General features: G+C 42.4%; 1 protein-coding gene across 1 annotated transcript in view; it reads right to left on the bottom strand.

The window, feature by feature from the left end:
- CDH20 (cadherin 20) overlaps positions 1 to 17,185 on the bottom strand; it is a 222,093-nt gene that overhangs the window by 51,401 nt on the left and 153,507 nt on the right. The window contains exons 2-5 of the mRNA XM_003827263.6: positions 13,340 to 13,737; positions 4,779 to 5,073; positions 3,774 to 3,893; positions 1,148 to 1,315 (exon numbers count right to left, since the gene is read on the bottom strand). Coding sequence (XP_003827311.3) covers positions 1,148 to 1,315; positions 3,774 to 3,893; positions 4,779 to 5,073; positions 13,340 to 13,585 — 829 coding nt within the window. The 5' untranslated portion in view covers positions 13,586 to 13,737. The remainder of the gene's footprint in view (positions 1 to 1,147; positions 1,316 to 3,773; positions 3,894 to 4,778; positions 5,074 to 13,339; positions 13,738 to 17,185) is intronic.

The following is a 17,185-nucleotide window of genomic DNA, read 5'->3' as shown; positions in this document are numbered from 1 at the left end:
GGACCACTCTAAATGCCTCCTAACCGACTCCCCTGCTCCTAGTCTCTGCCCTTGCCAACCCCTCCTCTACATGGCTACCAAATTAGCCTTTCTTTATGTCTCCCTCTTGCTCAAAAACGTTTCTATGGCTTCCACTGGAGATACAGCACATTTGAAAGAGCAGGTTTTAATTTTAGGAGTCTTTGAACGTAAAGTGACAGTGAAAACTTATTTCCAGGCAGCAGTTTTTTTTTTCTTCCATTCAGGTTTTTACTCAAATGAGCTCCAGGATGGTAGAGACGTTGTTTTGTCTGTATACAGCTTTGTGTTCCATTCATAGAATAGTGCCTGGAATAAATATTTTTTGAATGAATAAATAAATGAATGACTTCCCCTTCTGGAATGTTTTCTTTTCTGCCTATGTAAACCTGTTATATTCTTTAGCCCCCTGTTGAAATCTCATCCTTCTGTGGAGGCTTCGTTCATCTCAGTTTATGTGAAGGCATCATCTTGCACTGTTCAAGTGGCACCTAGTGCTACTACGGTTTAATTTTTCCTGTGTGTAGAATGTGTCCTCCCAAGTGCATTTGAAGCTTCACAAGGGCAGAGACAGGATTCTAAGCCTCTTGTGCCCTTCATGTCCAGGGGTCTCACCAAGCAAGTGCTTGGTACCTACTGGAGTGATTGGTGAAGATCGTCACATGGGCAGGTGTGTCCATCTACAGCTTTGGATATCAGTGAATGCATTCTCAATGGATCAATATTGCCCCCTGGGGGCAAAAATAGGTTTCCAGGGGTGTGATGAAAAAAATCTCAGCATTACTAGTTTGTGGCCCACTAAAGGTCAGTTCTACCCAACAAACCTTATTCCTTAGTATTGCATTTTATGTGGGGTGGGTGGGCGTGGCAATCAGGAAAGAAAGTCTAAAAAGATTCCACAGGGAGGAGAAAATGGAAAAATATGTTTGAGAAATCCTGGTTTAGTACTATGGGAAGCTGGAACACTGAAGGCAAATAGTTATGCGAGAATTGCATGATGAATGTAAGAAAGGAATCTATGGATAATTGAATTTAATGAGGAAACTCAAACTGGGCTTTCTCCCACACCTCTGCAACAGGTGCGTCCCTCTGGGCCCGAGGTCTGTGCTCTCTTGGGTTAGGTACTCACTCTGGGGAAAGCGGGGTGGGTTATCATTGACATCTGAGAGGGTGATGTTGACTGTTGTGGTCCCAGCTAATCCTCCAAGCTGCCCTCCCATGTCCTTGGCTTGGATAATCACTTCGTAGTATTCTTTGGCTTCTCTGTCCATGTTCATGAGCGCTGTCCTAATTACACCTGGAGGATAGAAATGACTTTGTTTATAAAAATAAAACCACAGGTCCAGTTTTTAAAGATTGGTTTCTAGGTGTCTCCCTGGTGCACCGTTAATGCCTAGAAGTGAGGTGCAAGTCACCTGTGCTTTTAAATTTGAGGTAAAAAAATCTCAGCTTCAAAAACGGGCTGTACTGAAACCAGTGGTGAATGAAAACTTTTATTCCAGCAGGAAGTGCTCAGAGGGCTGGTTTCTTCTGGCAACATTACTGAAAGTGAACAGGAGGTGGCAGCAATGTTTCTCTTACAGATCTGGGAAACTGTGGTCCAAGGCGATTTCAGACAGTGCTGTCTCACCAAGGAAAACTGGGGGCTTTGGGTCCAGAAAACAAAGCCTCATATGTCTACAAATCTGTGAATTTAGATAATTCTCCCTCAGTTTCTTCAGCCCCTAGAGCCCTTGTAGTGTGAATGGCTCTTCTTTAGGTAACTCATTCCTGCTTTTTCTTGCTTCCCTACTACCTGTAAGCAGGGTTGGAATTCTAATTGGATTTTCCTGTTGTTACATATTCATTCTGTTTTGTGACATTCTTCTGTTTACCTCTGTGCTTTTTACTTAATTTTGTGAGCTAGGACATGAAAGATGCTCTGTGAGCTGTTTATTTTTACCATGCATAAGATATGAATTTCCCCAGAGAGCAAGCAGCAGATACGGTTTCATTTAAGAAGAGGGGCCTACACCACAATCCGTTGAAATGTGTTGTGATCCTGCCAAGCCTGTACAGTAATGTTTTATCTCCCTTTTAACCCTGCAACTTAAAAAAGTTGACTTCTCTACACTGTAGGCAAAGATTAAAGGCTTATTTACTACAGCTTTACAACATGACTCTTGGCTAGATAGACCTTTTGCATGAAAATGGAAGGGACTGGGAATAATAATCCGTCCCCAGTTTACCCCTATAATGTATATATTGCATTATAGTATAACATTCTCCAGTGATATATGCAGCATTTTCTTTTTTAAAAGGCCCTCCATGGGCACAGCAATAACTCTCTGTTCATGTATTTTTGACCTTAACACTACAGATGCCCCCCGGGAGCTGTCAAAATAATGTAAGACTCTTCTTAGGATATAAAGGACACATTATCCTCTTCCTCCCTGCATTTTTCCTCCCTGTGGGCACCCTTCATCTCTTCATTCTCCCCCTTGCCCTTAGTAGAATTGTTAAAGTTACTGTTTTATAGAAGTCTCTAACTGCAGTCTTTTTTCTTTCCTCCGCCTAATTTACACTCCCTTACTACTTTTATGATACAATTTTCTGAATGTCTGGTTTCCCTCAGGACTTCTGGGAAAAAAATTCGATCAGGTTGCTGATAATAGAAATGTATTTTTTCTTTTTCAAATAAAGAGGTGACTTTGAGTGTTCACCATTAACTTTATTCTGTGGCTGTAAGTTTCTTTACTCAAGTTCCTTGTTAATTACTCCTAGGTCCCATGTTTACCCTCATATAAAATGGAAGTAATATTACTTCCTGTATCTTGTGCTAGTTTACAAGATTATTGGGAAGCTCAAATATGGCAACGTTTATGAAAGTATTAATAAGAGAGGAAGCCTGGCACAAGTATAAGATAATAATGATATCGCAATAACTTTGCCAAGCTCAAACATATTAAATGAAATCTTTCATACATCCAAAGGTAAATTCTGTAGTCAAAGTTCTCGGGTAAGACAGAAATAAATAAGCAAACAAAACACCAAACTCCTGTTTGTCTTTTCTGCTGCATTGCTCCTCGCCCATTCAGTTCTCTCTGATGTCCTCCCTGTGAGAGCTTCCCAATCAGGACCTGCCTTTTTGGGGGCCACATCCCACCTGGTCTTTCCTCCCTCATCAAAACCTGTCTGCCCCAGCAACCATTCATTTTGGACTTCTTCTCTGCTGAGTGCACAGTGGTTGGTTCAATAGAAAGAATATCAGACCACATGTCAAGAGACCTCTCTACACTAGATGAACTTTAGTAGCTCTCAATTTCCCAATTGCTTTATCTGTTAAGCAAATGGTGATGGACTGGATGATTCCCCCAAGGCTCTTTCCAGTTTCACAATCAATGCTTCTAGTTCTCTAATGACCCAGGTGAATGTGACAATCCTCTTGGGTCTTCAAGGGGTTATAAAAGACCTTAGTCCCTGGGAATAAACATAACCATAGGATTTTTTGAAGGCTATTGGGGAGCTATTTTGTGTGTGTGCGCAGAGGGGCTTTTTGCCTCTCCAATCAGACACTGCTCACTGTCTATGCATAGTGCTGCTCTTACCTGTCAGGGCAGTGCTAGTTTGCTCTCTTAATCCTAAAGCTAAGAGCAGTCTTCTCTGGTTAATACACTCCCTGGAGAGTCCTTAAAAAGGAGAGTTGGATCTGTCATAGCAGCAGTTATAAATTATCAGGGAATAAACACCTCTGACTCGACCCTTGTATCAGATACCTGTTTTAGAGTCCACAGAAAAATATGGCTGGCCCTGAAGAATGCTGTACACCACCCGGGCACTGTTGCCGTAGGTCGGGTCATCTGCGTCTGTGGCTGTCACTTGGATGACAGAGGTACCTGGGGAAGAGAAGAGGTAGAAACCTGTTCAAGTCTAATAGCTAAAGGCTGGATGCAATCCTGAGCGGTCCATCTTAAAGCATTTGCAAATGTGTTTGCTTCACTGGGAGAGTCCCCTTTCTAGGTCAAGCTTCCATAACTCTTATCTTGTACCTGTTTAGTAGGGATAAGAGTTATTTGTGCTTTAAAATCTGAATGACTGATAAGGACACAGCCTTTGGGCTCTTCATTGCTTTTTTTTTTTTTTTTTTTTTTTTTTTTAAGATGGAGTCTCACTCTGTCGCCAGGCTGGAGAGCAGTGGCATGATCTCAGCTCACTGAAATCCCCACCTCCCGGGTTCAAGTGATTCCCCTGCCTCAGCCTCCTGAGTAGCTGGGACTATAGGTGCATACCACCACACCAGGCTAATTTTTTTGGTGTTTTAGTAGAGACAGGGTATTTAGTAGAGACGGGGTTTCACCATTTTGGCCAGGATCTCCTGACCTTGTGATCCACCTGCCTCAGCCTCCCAAAGTTCTAGGATTACAGGCGTGAGCCACCGCGCCTAACCCTATTGCTCTTTTGATAACAACAAAACATTTCTCCCTTATGAAACAAATCTGTCTAGCTAATATTTTGTTTTTAAAGAATCAGAACTAAAAAACATTAATAGGCTTATTATTATTACTTGCTCTGGTTGATTCCAATGTCTAAGTAGCTTCCTGCCAGCCAAAGGGCTTGGTTGTCATCTTTGGTTGCTTTATAATTGGTGAGCTTCTCCTCTCATGCTCTCCTGTTCTGAATATATGTGTATCTACATGTGTGTGTGCATGTGCATACGTGTGTGTGTGTATATATATATATAGGAGGTGCTATTTGTGAAAATCAGCGAGTCACCACCTTACCCACAGGGGACATTTCTGGCACAGTGGCCACATAAGGTCCGTCCAGGAACTTGGGCTCATTGTCATTGATGTCTTGAATTTTGATGATGAACTCTGACTCAGGCTCCATGGGCCTGCCCGTCCGCCTGTCTAGGGCTTGAGCCCTTAGAGTATACTGGGCTCTTTCCTCTCGATCGAGCCTCTGAATGGCGTGGATGTCTCCAGTGGTGTCGTCGATGGTAAACACGATGCCAGCACCTTCTCCCGAGAGGATGTATTTGATGGATCCGTCTCCCCTGTCCATATCTGAATGAAGCTGGGAGAGGAAAGCACCTAATTCTCATCATGAATGTCAACAGGTGTCAGAAAACACATTGATTTTCAGTTTGTTACAAACTTATAACCTCCCTTTACATAAGGAGATTTTTCAAATGTTTAATAAGTTTGTCGACAAAGAACTAGTATGCATTGGACACGATTGTATCAAGGAGTGGGTGTAGGTTGATTAAGTAAAATTTTCCATGTCCCATTCTGTATCCTGAACTCACCATTATTTAAACACAATTCTTCTCCCTGATAAGTAGGGAAAACAGGAACTCTGGAAAGTGAAGATCCCCAATGTTAGAATAAGAACAAATTTAATAAGGAGGAATCCTGCCTTTCCACTTAAGAAAAATAAAAATAAAATGGATAAGCCTAAATGTGTTAAAATGAAGAAATTGCCGTAAGTTTTGGAGTATCAAACAGTTTTATGACCATTCAAGTTGGCTGATAAGCTGATGGAAGTAGTTTATAAAAAGGTTAAGGGCACTGCAGTGAGAAAAGTGAATGACCTCCGTGGATTCTTCCTCCCATTCTGTGATCCTAGTTCTGTAGTTTCATTCGGTAGGACTGGGCTTGTGTTTCAGGTGTCAAATGGAATTTAACTGCTGGTTATGATTCTTTACATCGGTGTGTGTCTCCTTTAGTTGGGACTGGTTCTTGGGTTCATAACTGAGTCACTTAAATCTATATGTGGATGGTTGAGTTAGGGACATGCTTTTATCTGACCATGCAGCTATATTTGCTCTCAGAATCTTTTTTTTTTTTTTTTTGAGACAGAGTTTCGCCCTGTCACCCAGGCTGGAGTGCAGTGGCATGATTTTAGCTCACTGCAACCTCCACCTCCCAGGTTGAAGCGATTCTCCTGCCTCAGGCTCCCAAGTAGCTGGGACTACAGGCATGCACCACCATGCCTGGCTAGTTTTTATATTTTTAGTAGAGAGGGGGTTTGGCCACGTTGGTCAGGCTGGTCTTGAACTCCTGACCTCAGGTGATCTACCTGCCTCGGCCTCCCAAAGTGCTGGGATTATAGGTGTGAGTCACCAGGCCCGGCCAGAATACTTTTAATAACTCTCAAAAGGAGTCCAGGAGTACTATATTTTTAAAATCTCAGGCCTATAAACATATTTCTGCATCTGTAATATCTAATTAATTGCAGATAGTATGTATGGGTGGCAAGAACCCTGTAATTTTGAGCAACCCTATAGGTAATGGTCTCTTTCCAAAGGTGGTAACAAAACAATTAGTTAAATTTAGTCAGCCACTCCATTGTTGCCTGGGTTGTTAGCACTTTGCATAGTCCAGGGTGAAGTTCATGAGATTAGTTGATAAAACAGCCAGCATTAGGCTTGGGGCAGGGAGGCCAATATATCTGGCCTGAACACTGTCTAGGCCAGCTATAAATTCAGGGCCCTTGATGAGTTATTTTATGTTTATAACCATTAATTTCCTTATAAGTGTGAGGACAGCACTAATACTTATTCTGAAGGTTCACTGGGATCATTAGAGATTAATGCACGTGAGGCACCCAGCACAGTGCTTTTCCCAACATAGGAAGGCCATAAATGGGGCCAACCATGACACACGTGCATAGAGAAAAGGGTATTAGCACACTCAGCTCTTCTCTGCTCCCTACAGACCTCCAGGAGGGTGGCAGAGAGACAAAAACAACCTGTTGGCTTTTTTGTTATGCACAGTCTCATGGTAAAAGCTGCAGAAGGCCGCCGGAAGCATGGCTGAGACAGTGTTACTCTGAGGATTAAACAGCATGAACACCAATAAAACACCTGCAAATGCATCCACAACAGCCTCCGACAGGGATGGGTTTGGAGGTTGTGGCTGGCTTTGAGCTGATCTCAGATTGACTCAAGGCCAAATCATGCAGGCAATGGTTTTGCTGCCTAGGGGAACTCAGCTGTGTCTTATCTAGAAAGGGAAATAAGGGAATAAAATTGACCGAAAAAATAGTTGTGGACTTTTTTTCTACTTATTTTATTTAGAATATGAAGTTCTCACATTTCCTCATTTCGTATACAGTATTTTCTTTTTTCTTTCTTTCTTTTTTTTTTTTTTTACAATCCAAATCTTCTATTTATGCAGTTAAAAAAGTAGAGGTGCCCAACTCTTGTTGTGTAGAATAGAAAGCCATTTCATTTGACCTGGGTACAAACAAATGAAAATCTATTCCATTTGGACCTGTGTTCTCAGGCAGAGGAACAGAAGTGTGGGGAGAACAAGGATTTCAGAAGGTGTTTTAAATTAAAAACATGTATACGTATGCATATAGGTGTATGTTTATATATATAACAGTGTATGTATGTAATTTTATGGCATGTGGCATAGGACTTTTAATGAAATTGGTTTAATTTAGGGCACTGCTGATGATGTAGGGAAGGAAAAACAGAAGCTGACAGAAAGGCCACCCCAGGACTGTTCCGAGGTGCTCTGTTTATCAAATAAAACTGTTTGTTCCCTGATCCTTGAAATATTCAGCACACCTGTGATCCCGGCAGGCCGCAGGTGGGCGCGCTTTAAGCGCTTTAAGAAACGACAGCGGCAGAGCTCACCGCAGGGCGCCCCCGACTCCTGGGAGCTGGCTGGTGCCCTGGAGTCTGGGCTGACGCTTGGGTGTGAGGCCTCCGCTTTCCGTGTGACCTTCATCTTGATGTGGGCCTGACGTCTTGTAAGTGCGCAATGAAACTGTGTTGGAAGAAGGGTCTGGGGGAGGACGAAAGTTCTGTATGGATGGTGCTAGCCCTGGTTAACAGAGCTAGGAGCAGCTTTCCAGGAGGTTCGGAGCACCGGTCTGCATGTGCAAGTGTGCACATGAGCAGGGGAAGAGGGGGAGAGAAAGGGAGGAGGGGAGATAAAGGAGGGAAGGGAAAGGAAGGGAGAGGAAGGGAGAAGGCGGGGAGAAAGGGGGGAAGGGAAAGGGAGGGAGAGGAAGGGAGAAGGCGGGGAGAAAGGGGGGAAAAGGGAAAGGGAGGGAGAGGGATAGAGGGGGGAGAGGAAGGGAGGAGAGAGGTGGGAGAGGAAGGGTGGGGGGGAGAGGGAAGAAGGCGGGGAAAGGGAAAAGGAGTGGGGAGGGGGTAGAGAACAGCCCCAGGGAAGCAGGAAGCGTCTCAGCTTTGAAGCATGTCAGGATCTACTTACACAGAGGTGGTTTCTGAGGCCCATAAGCCTATCAGTTCGAGGTGTAGTCAGGGAACAAAACTCACACCTGGTTTCAGCAGGGAGAATTTGGAGTGGAGGGCTGAAAGGCCAGAAGGAAGCCCCGAGGCATCAGAGAGAGAGCGCAGCTCCAGGAAAAACAGCCAGTGCCCCTCTGGCTGGGGCAACACAGGAGGGAGGTGGGGATTCTGGCATCTGCAGGTTTGGAGGGGAGCCCCTTGAGGCTGAGCCCCTGAGGAAGGAGTGCTGCTCCTTGGGCTGGGGCCGCAGGAGCTTCGAGGAGGTGCCCCTGTTCCCTGGGACTCAGACCTCTTAGAAGTAGGTGTGATGAGGAGCAAGTCACTCCTCCCTCCTCCTGCCTCCTGGGCTCCCTCTAGTACCTTCTGCTGGCAGGCAGAACCTACCTGGGAGAGGAGATGGTTGGAAGAGGAGAAATTACGGCTTGGAGAGTTTCAGCCCCAGCACCCAAAGCAGAGTATGGAAAGGTGAGCATGGGGCTGAGAGACACCAGCTTAATAACCCATGCAGCAGTGCACATTTAATATTCCGCTTTACCAGCCGTAGAATACACATTTGGTTTCAAAAATGGCAAAGAACAGACATTAACAGCTTTTCTCCAAGTCACTCAGCAAATTGGCGGTGTAATAAAAATGTGTTTTATATTTACCCATATTTAATTCAACTAACACTGACTGCGCACCAGCTATTTGGAGGAAGGTAAGAAGCTTCCGAGCAGAGTCAGCAGCACAGTTACGTACATCTTGGGAAAATGTTTTTTTTCCTTCCTAAAAAAATATTTTAGGCAGAATAAGACAAGTGAATGTCTCACTTATCCTAATCATTCTTTAGTTTTTAAGATCTTCAGCCAAGGGAGTAGTGAGTGATGGGAAGTACAAGCAGGTCCTGAAGAATCTTAGCTAATTGAGGATTTCAAAAACAAGAATGATGTTCACTCCTTTTGTCATCTTTCAGAGTACCTTGAGTAATTTCGAGAATGCAGTGAGTGCTTACAGTTTGTGGTTAGGCAGCTTCCATGTAGTTGTTAACCTCGGCATGATTTGGACCCACAGATTCGTGCACAAGCTCTCAGCATCCCTCTCTTTGCATATGTCAATATAATCTAGCTTTAACTTGACACTGCCTTGTCCCTGGAAAGCCCAGTGTGGATTTTGTAAGGCCATACCAATTACAGCTGATAATTGTTGCCATACTCCTTTCTGAAATAAGCAAATACTCTGGCAAGCTCTCTAAACAGACATCTTCCGGAGCTCAAGGTGACAAGCAGAATGCCCCTGGGTAAAGAGAATGAAAGTGGATGAATTCCCTTTCAAAAGAAAGTAAAAGGGAAAAGTGAATATATAATTATCTTCTTCATGTAGAGGTAACACACCTAATGCAGGGTAAAAATCTTCGCTTGGTTGCTGGTGTGAGGATTGGATCAGATGACTGTTGAGATGCATGGGTGTCTTGTATCTTGGTTGGGGTTATTTGGAAAGGGCGAGCACTAATTGTGAGTATGCAAGGGTGCTACACAGCTAAGAACTACCCAGCGTGAGAGATCAAGGGTTCAGGAAGCAGCCTGGCTCAGATTCCTGATCCCACCTAAACACCACTGACTCCTGTGTGTGTCCTCCGGGCTTAGTCTAAAGCCACTGACCACAGACAAGGCAATGTAAATGAAAGCTGGGGCTTTTGGGTAGGAGTGATGTGTATTTCAGTCTGGGCTTCCCTGCTACCTTCGGTCTAACTTTGGGCAATGAACATAAATAACCTCTCTGAGTCTAGTTCCCTGTGTTATACTCACCTCACAGCATTGTTGTTATGATTAAATGATCTGCTTTGATGTAATTGTGACCGACACATAGTACTGTGGTAGTCCAATAAAACGTTAGCTACCCTTCTTTACTCTTTGTGTGTGGCCAGTTCTGTGCCAAGTATTCAGCGTCAGGGAGGTGTAGACAAAGTTGGGGAGTGGTGTCTCAATTTCTACCCTTGGGAGGAGGGAAGAGAGCCCTAAATTTTATGTGCACATAAGTAATTACTGAAAATTGCTGAATACAAACATACTCTTTTCTTGAACTTAGCAGTGGCCATGTATGTCTATTTGGAAGAAATGTTATATAGATATGGAGAAGCTAGAAGTCTTTGGAATTCTGAGTAGATACAAGATGTGTTCATGATAGAATTGTCTGATTTTAAGCTAAAACTTTGAGGAATTTGAATGTGGCCTGATAAGCGGAAGTCAGGGCCTGTCCTGGGCAGGGCGGCAGCGTGGGCACACATGTGGGGTCAGGGACAAACGTGGTATGTGTGGCAGAACCAGTTAAGGAGGTCCAGCTTGATTGGGATGAGGACCTGATTTGAGAAATTGTGCAAGAGGGCTGAGTGAGGGAGGAGGAAGTCCTTGAACTGCATGCTAGGAGCTCTGATAGCATTCAAAGCACTGTAGTGCTTTCTTAATCAGAGGAGCAACATGATGGAAAGGGTGCTTCAGGGAGAGGAATGCGCTGAGCATCCTAGAGGAGGGATGGGAAGAGTCTTTTCACAGGGAGACAGGCAGCACCGGCGTAGTTAATCTAATCAGGAAGAACAAAGGCTCATGGTCATGACCGAGCCTAGAGAGGAGGAGATGCATCTGAGAGAAACTGGCACAGAAATATTGGCAGATATGGGGACCGATTGCACGTGAAGGTAAAAGGAGATAAGGAAAGGAGAAGTCAATGAAAAGTCACAGGTTTTGAGGCCAAGGGATTTGCAGCTGCATTAGGTATTACTGAGCGCTGAGTTCCCATAATGAACTCCTTAAATGCTGTTACTATTACCACTATTAATACTATTGCTAGTATAGTACTATTTACTACTACAGGTTAAGGATAATTAAAGTTTTACTCTGGATTGAGTACTGTGCAAAGTGCTTTACATGCATTAGCTTATTTAATCCTTACTACACAGTGAGACATTCATTTATTAAATGTCATCTTGAGCACCTTCTATAAGATAAATGCTGTGTTAGGCCTTGGGGATAAAATGGGAGCAATGTTCTTGCTTTCATTGAGCTTCTAGGTTTAGTCAGAGGCTTCAGACAATAAACATGTAAATAAGAAACAAATACGGTGGTTGTGATTAGGGCTGTGAAAGAGAGTCTAACAGAGGGGCTTGCCTTAGACAGTGGCCAAGGAAGGCATGAGAGAAGCCACAGGAAGGATATTTCATTATGGGGGAGCAGTAAAGGCAGTGCTTGACAGGTTGTAGGAACTGTCGAAGGTCATACCGCTGCAACGCGAGAATGAGGGCGAGAGTAGCATGGGCCATGGGTGGATGCCAGGAGGTAGGCTGATCCAGAAAGGGATGGTCTTGTTAGCTGTGGGGAGGTGTCTGGAGGATTCAATGCACAGTGGGAAAACATTGAAGAGACGTAAGTAGAGGAGTGACATGATCTGACTTAAATTTTAAAAAGACCATGGTGGAGAACAGATGGGAAGGAGGTACAGGTGGACATGAGGAGACTGGTTGGGAGGCTAGGTACTTGCCCAGGTGACAGATGATGGTGGAAGCAGGGATAAGAGAAATGCAGGATTTGGGGTTGATTCTGGCATAGGACTAGCAGAATTTGCAGAGGGAGAGAATGTGTGGGCAGGGGAAAGGGAGGAATGATCCCCAGTTCTCTGGTTTTAGGAAATGGGTGATGGGTGGGTGTTGGGGCAGACTACGTTTAGGAGAAAAAAAACAAGAGTTTCTTACTGGACACACTACATTGGAAAGGCCTATGGGTAGAAGATGTGGAGATGTCACATATGCAGTAGAATTTATAACCCAAAGTGGTCTAAGCCAGAGATAGAGGTTTTGCATTCATTGGCATAGACATGGCATTCAAAACTGCAGAGGTGGCGAGTCCACCCAGGGAATGAGTGTGTGGAGAAGAGGCTAGGGCAAAGCTGACAAGCCCACCAACAAATGGGGTCAGGTGGAAGGAGAGGACCCACAAACACGGCTGAGAAAAAAGAAGGAAAAACGGGATTGTGAAGGTCATGGCACAGATAGGACAATGAGTCAAGGAGAGACAGGTCAGCAGTGTCTGAGGTTGTGACTGAGAGGTGTGATTGGGCAGTAGGGAGGTCTTGAGAAGCAATGAAAACACAGCTTTGGGTCAGAGGTAGGGACCAAAGCCAGATACCTGGGTTAAGAAGTGAGTGGACACTGGGGAAAGAACTTGGGTAGACAACACTTGAGAAGGAGCAGTTCTCTCAATCTCATTCAAATTTGAGGAAGCCGAGATGAGCAGGGCTTGGTGACCTGTCCAAAGTTCCTCTAGAAATAATTGGCAGGGCTGGGCTTTGAACCCACCTGTGTTTGAATTTGAAACCCATGCTCCCAGCCTCTGTGCTAAACAAGCGTTTAAGTTACCATTTGAATGAATTAGTTATTTTCTAATTAGTTTCTTGTCTCCCATTCTCTCTCACTTGGTTGCTTTCACAAAATGGTCTGTAATTAACACCCCAATAAAGTAAACACAGGAAAAATCCAGGATTAAAGATGAAATAATGATAGATTAAATCAAGAGAATTCAAATATAACATTTATAAATATATTTATTGTCTCCAACTATCCTAAAGCACATGCTAAGATCTTCTGAAATGAAAAATGTTTTATTTTTATTTTTTTCATTAAATTTGCACCTCAGGCAATACCTCTGGAAATGCTCTGAAAAAAACTCCACAAAAACACAAAGCAAAAAACTCTGTACTCTTCTTGTATTTCCAAGTTTCCCTCTCCCCCATTCTGTCATTCCCAGACAGCTGCTGCTGCCTCTTTTAGGACTTGAATAGCTCTTGCAGGGTCTGAGCCTTTTCCTCCAAATCCCAATTCCCAGTTTTTCCCATTCATAACAGAGACATGGACAAGGAAATAAATCTTTCCTTTCAGACTGGTCTCTGACAAAGCAGAAGTTACATTTTAGCTAGGTGTCAAGTAACGTACCACTTGTTCTAGTTTTCTCAGGTCTCAGATAAAGGCTAGGTCAACTTTGATACTCAATTCATATTCAATTTCAATATCCAATACCCGGGTCATTTCTACTTGGCATTTCTTACCTTGCCGACATACAAAGGGTCGGTCCCAGTGTACTCTTCCAGAACGAAAAACTGGTTCCAAACCCAGCTCCTCTTGGTCCGCTGATGTGACTGTGGCTTGTCTGACAGGAGTGCTTCTAGTTCACCTTGTGGTGTTGGGGTATCCGAGAGAACGGTGGTCGTAAGGTCCATCAGTCCCCAGAAGTACAAGGACATGCCAAGTCCAAGCCAGTTCTTTGCATTGCTCATTCTACCAGAAGTCCACATGGGATTGCCAGGTTTTCAGAAAGTGAAGGAGAATGATAAGCAACTGGAACTTGAGTGTTTTCCAAATTTAAAAAAATACACAGTTTTTGATTGGACACTTATGCTTCCCAAATAAGATCCCGTTTCAAGTCAATCTGCTTGAAGTTGACTTCCTGTCAAGTTAAGGAAAACACAGTGTGATGATGTCAGATTCTTTCCTGCAGGTGGGTTGCAAGTTTTCAAGAAATGTCAGTAAATATTCAACTTTCTACTCAATGAGTTAAAAAGTCATAACAGGTTATTGCTTTAGAAATGTTTGAGTAATAAATACTATTTTGATAATAAGACAACACATCTTGCTATAATCAATCCCAAACCTTTGGATATAGATTCAGTGGGAATAAAACTGATGAATAAATTTCTTCTCATTGGTAACTTAGCTGGAGGGTTATACTGTATTATTGATTGGTTTGAATTAATAGTGTGCTCTTTGAAATATTTATGATCAGACAGGCTCTTAAACTCTTAAAAGCAGCATTCATTTACAAAATTTACAGCTAATAACTAATATTTCCATTAGCCCAACTGCTTTTCTTTGCTTATTAAAAAAATAGGAGAATCCAACTACCTTGTTTTTTTTTGGTCACCCACAATGATCTTGTACCTACTGCTGTTATTGATAATGCTAGAAATCTTGGACTTCATTTATAAGCAGCCATGGATCACTTCTGACTTTAATCATTTTCTGAGCTCATAGTGAATTTCAAGTTTCACACTCTACTGTTTTGGCTCCGAAGCACTGATAGGGGCTGCTAATGTGACCTTTCCAGGATTTAAATGGTCAGTTAATCATTATATCCTTCACAACAGACTTTAAAGTGCTATTAGTCACATGCCTTTGGGAGCAAGCTAAGAGAATCTAGTCAACAAATTTCCTTTCTTGACCTGAAGGACTCATTTAGGGAAAAGGACTACTACCGTGGGGACACATCTTTATCAGTCAAACTTCTTTTGTTGCTATGCGGTCACATTTAGCTGGTGACCTCACTCCTGGGCTATGGCCTCATCAATCTTTTCTTCCCTTACTTGACTTGGTTTAATGAGATGGCAAACACTCAAGTCAACCTGTCAAAACAACCAAAATGTCTTCCGTCGGCTTAATATTTTCACTGTTAATTCGAAGAACTGCTGTCATCTGAGAACAAATGTGTGTATTTGGAGATTGCAGCTCTGTGAAACTAAATAACACTTCATTTCTACAAGTGGTTTGAAGTGAATGCATTGATGCTAACTCAGTTACTACCTTCCACCTGTCATCAGAACTGGTTTCAGCTTCCTCTCAAATACTCATGATTGAAATGTACAAAAGAAATTTTAAACTATTTTGTAATTATTTAATACAATATGCCATTTCATTTCTGTATAATAAATCATTTTAATGAGAAATGATAGAGAAAGTAGCTGAGGAGACTATAGAATTTTTGTAGCAGAATGGGAGGCTGTGCCTCTTATGAGCTCCAGCTCTGAAGGCAGATTGATTGTTAAGAAAAAGCAAGCCAGCTGCACCTCATTGAGGGCAATGGGTTTGCTAATAAAGAACAATGGTGCTGCTAGCAGGTGGGTTACCAAATATTAGCTGTTCTCTCTCTCTTTGGACTGGTGGACATCTTCCCTTAGGGAACAGAGAAGCCCAGTTCATGTTACTCTGATCCCTGTCTACAGGGAGGTGTTTGGGAAGAAGGAATTTAACCCAGGAAACGAATTGATGACAAAGATTAGTGAGAAATAGCTGTGCTGTTTTAGGGGCCTAGAAGGCAGACTAAAGGGCATTGCCAAAAAAAACAAAACAAAACAAACCCCAAAAAAGCCACTGCCAGAATGCTGTGATTAGTAAACCATAAAAGCAATATTCTGTATGTTGTAAGACACAATGTATCTATAATTCCTCAAAGTGCATTAGACTAAGAGACAGTTTGGTTACTGGTTCTATCTTCATTACCTCTGACTTATTTAGTTGTATGAATTTCAGTTTCCTCATCTATTAAGCAGGGACAATAATTCTCCCACCTACCTCACTGGACCATCACAAGAGTCTGATGGGATCATGCAGGCAAAAAAGTGCCCTGTAAATGACTAAGGTGCCAACCGACATTTGAACAGTCAGGTAAAGTACCTGGGTCATATGTAAAAATCATGGAGCTAAGCCAGAAATATATATTTTATGGGTACCTTTGAGGCCAGAATTCTGAAAGGGCTTATAATATGTATCTGTTATTTTTCAGATCTCTACATCTGTGATAAGTACCGTCTGGTAGCAGATTCTGGCTCAGTCTAATTCTGTAATAACCAAACACTTGCGTTCCATCTGAGGAGATTTAATGAAGGGCTAGCTATTAGAAAACTCTTCAATAGTAAAGAAAATTATTTTGCGGATTGCGTTGATTAAAGCTAGAACTCACTATACATACATATATACATACATATATGTATGTATGTATGTATTCTATTTAGTGTATTCCCTTTAATGTCTTTGTTTCTTACCTATATTTTGCCTAAGCACACATGTCTGTTATTTTCTCTGGCTGGTTGTAGCAACTTGCTTTGAACCTAAGAGTGCCTGTGCATGCATGTGTGGTATGTGCAGATGTCTCCTCTTCTGCTTCCACTGGCTACATTTTATGTACAGAATGAGATTTGAGGATTTTTAAGTAGTGTTTTTTATATTCCCCATTTCTAACTAGGCATGTGTTCCTCCCAATTAAAACCCCCTATCCCCCTACCTGAGGCATGATCTGAAGAGCTCAAGGAGAAAAGCCTTCTTTGAAATCTGTGATGAATATTTTGTAGGCGGTCAGGTTGCCTGTTTTCATCTCTCCCTCTTTTCTACTTTGGCCTCCTACACACTAGTGCAAATTCTTATTTTCCTCCCCTCCACTGAACACGTACAAAGGTGGCTTTGGGATCTTGATCTGGGGAGCCCTTGGTGATTCTGTGAAAGCTGATGGTACCTTTACACACCCCAAATCACAAAGACCGCAATGTCGTACCAACTCTTTCTGTCTTATATAACTTGATAGCAACAGTTGGTGCAAAGCACTTTATTTCTACTTCCTTAGGGATGAATGCATGAAAAAGACTCCCTGCCTAACTTTCTAGAAGGTAAAAGCTGGGTTATACAATAGTCGCATTATTCTTCTCACAATTAGAGTTGTTTTTTACAAAACAGTTCTATCAGAAAAACTAATCAGTTTGCATTTATTATAAATGAGGTGGTTCTCATATTCATGTTTTTCCCTAGAGGATATGAATAGCAATAATGTGTTTGGGGTGGGCTAATTGCTGTTGTTCTTATAAAAGAAGATACTGATACATGTGTATTTGTATATATAGATCTGCTTTGGAAGACTACATATGCCACATGAAGAATACATTAGTGGAAATTGACTTCTGTGTTAAATGAGTCTTTTAAAAGTTTCCCCCTCATCCTCCCTAAAGAAAGAAAACAGCTTGGTAATGAACACAGTAGGAAGAAATTAAAGTTGTACATAAAGTGTGCTTTCAGTGAATTGTTTATTTTGTTACGTAAATTCGTTGTGATATTTAAAATGTAGTGGGGAGGGA

Source organism: Pan paniscus, chromosome 17, assembly GCF_029289425.2.
Source record: "Pan paniscus chromosome 17, NHGRI_mPanPan1-v2.0_pri, whole genome shotgun sequence".
NCBI lineage: Eukaryota > Metazoa > Chordata > Mammalia > Primates > Hominidae > Pan > Pan paniscus.
This window is presented reverse-complemented; position numbering and strand designations above follow the sequence as displayed.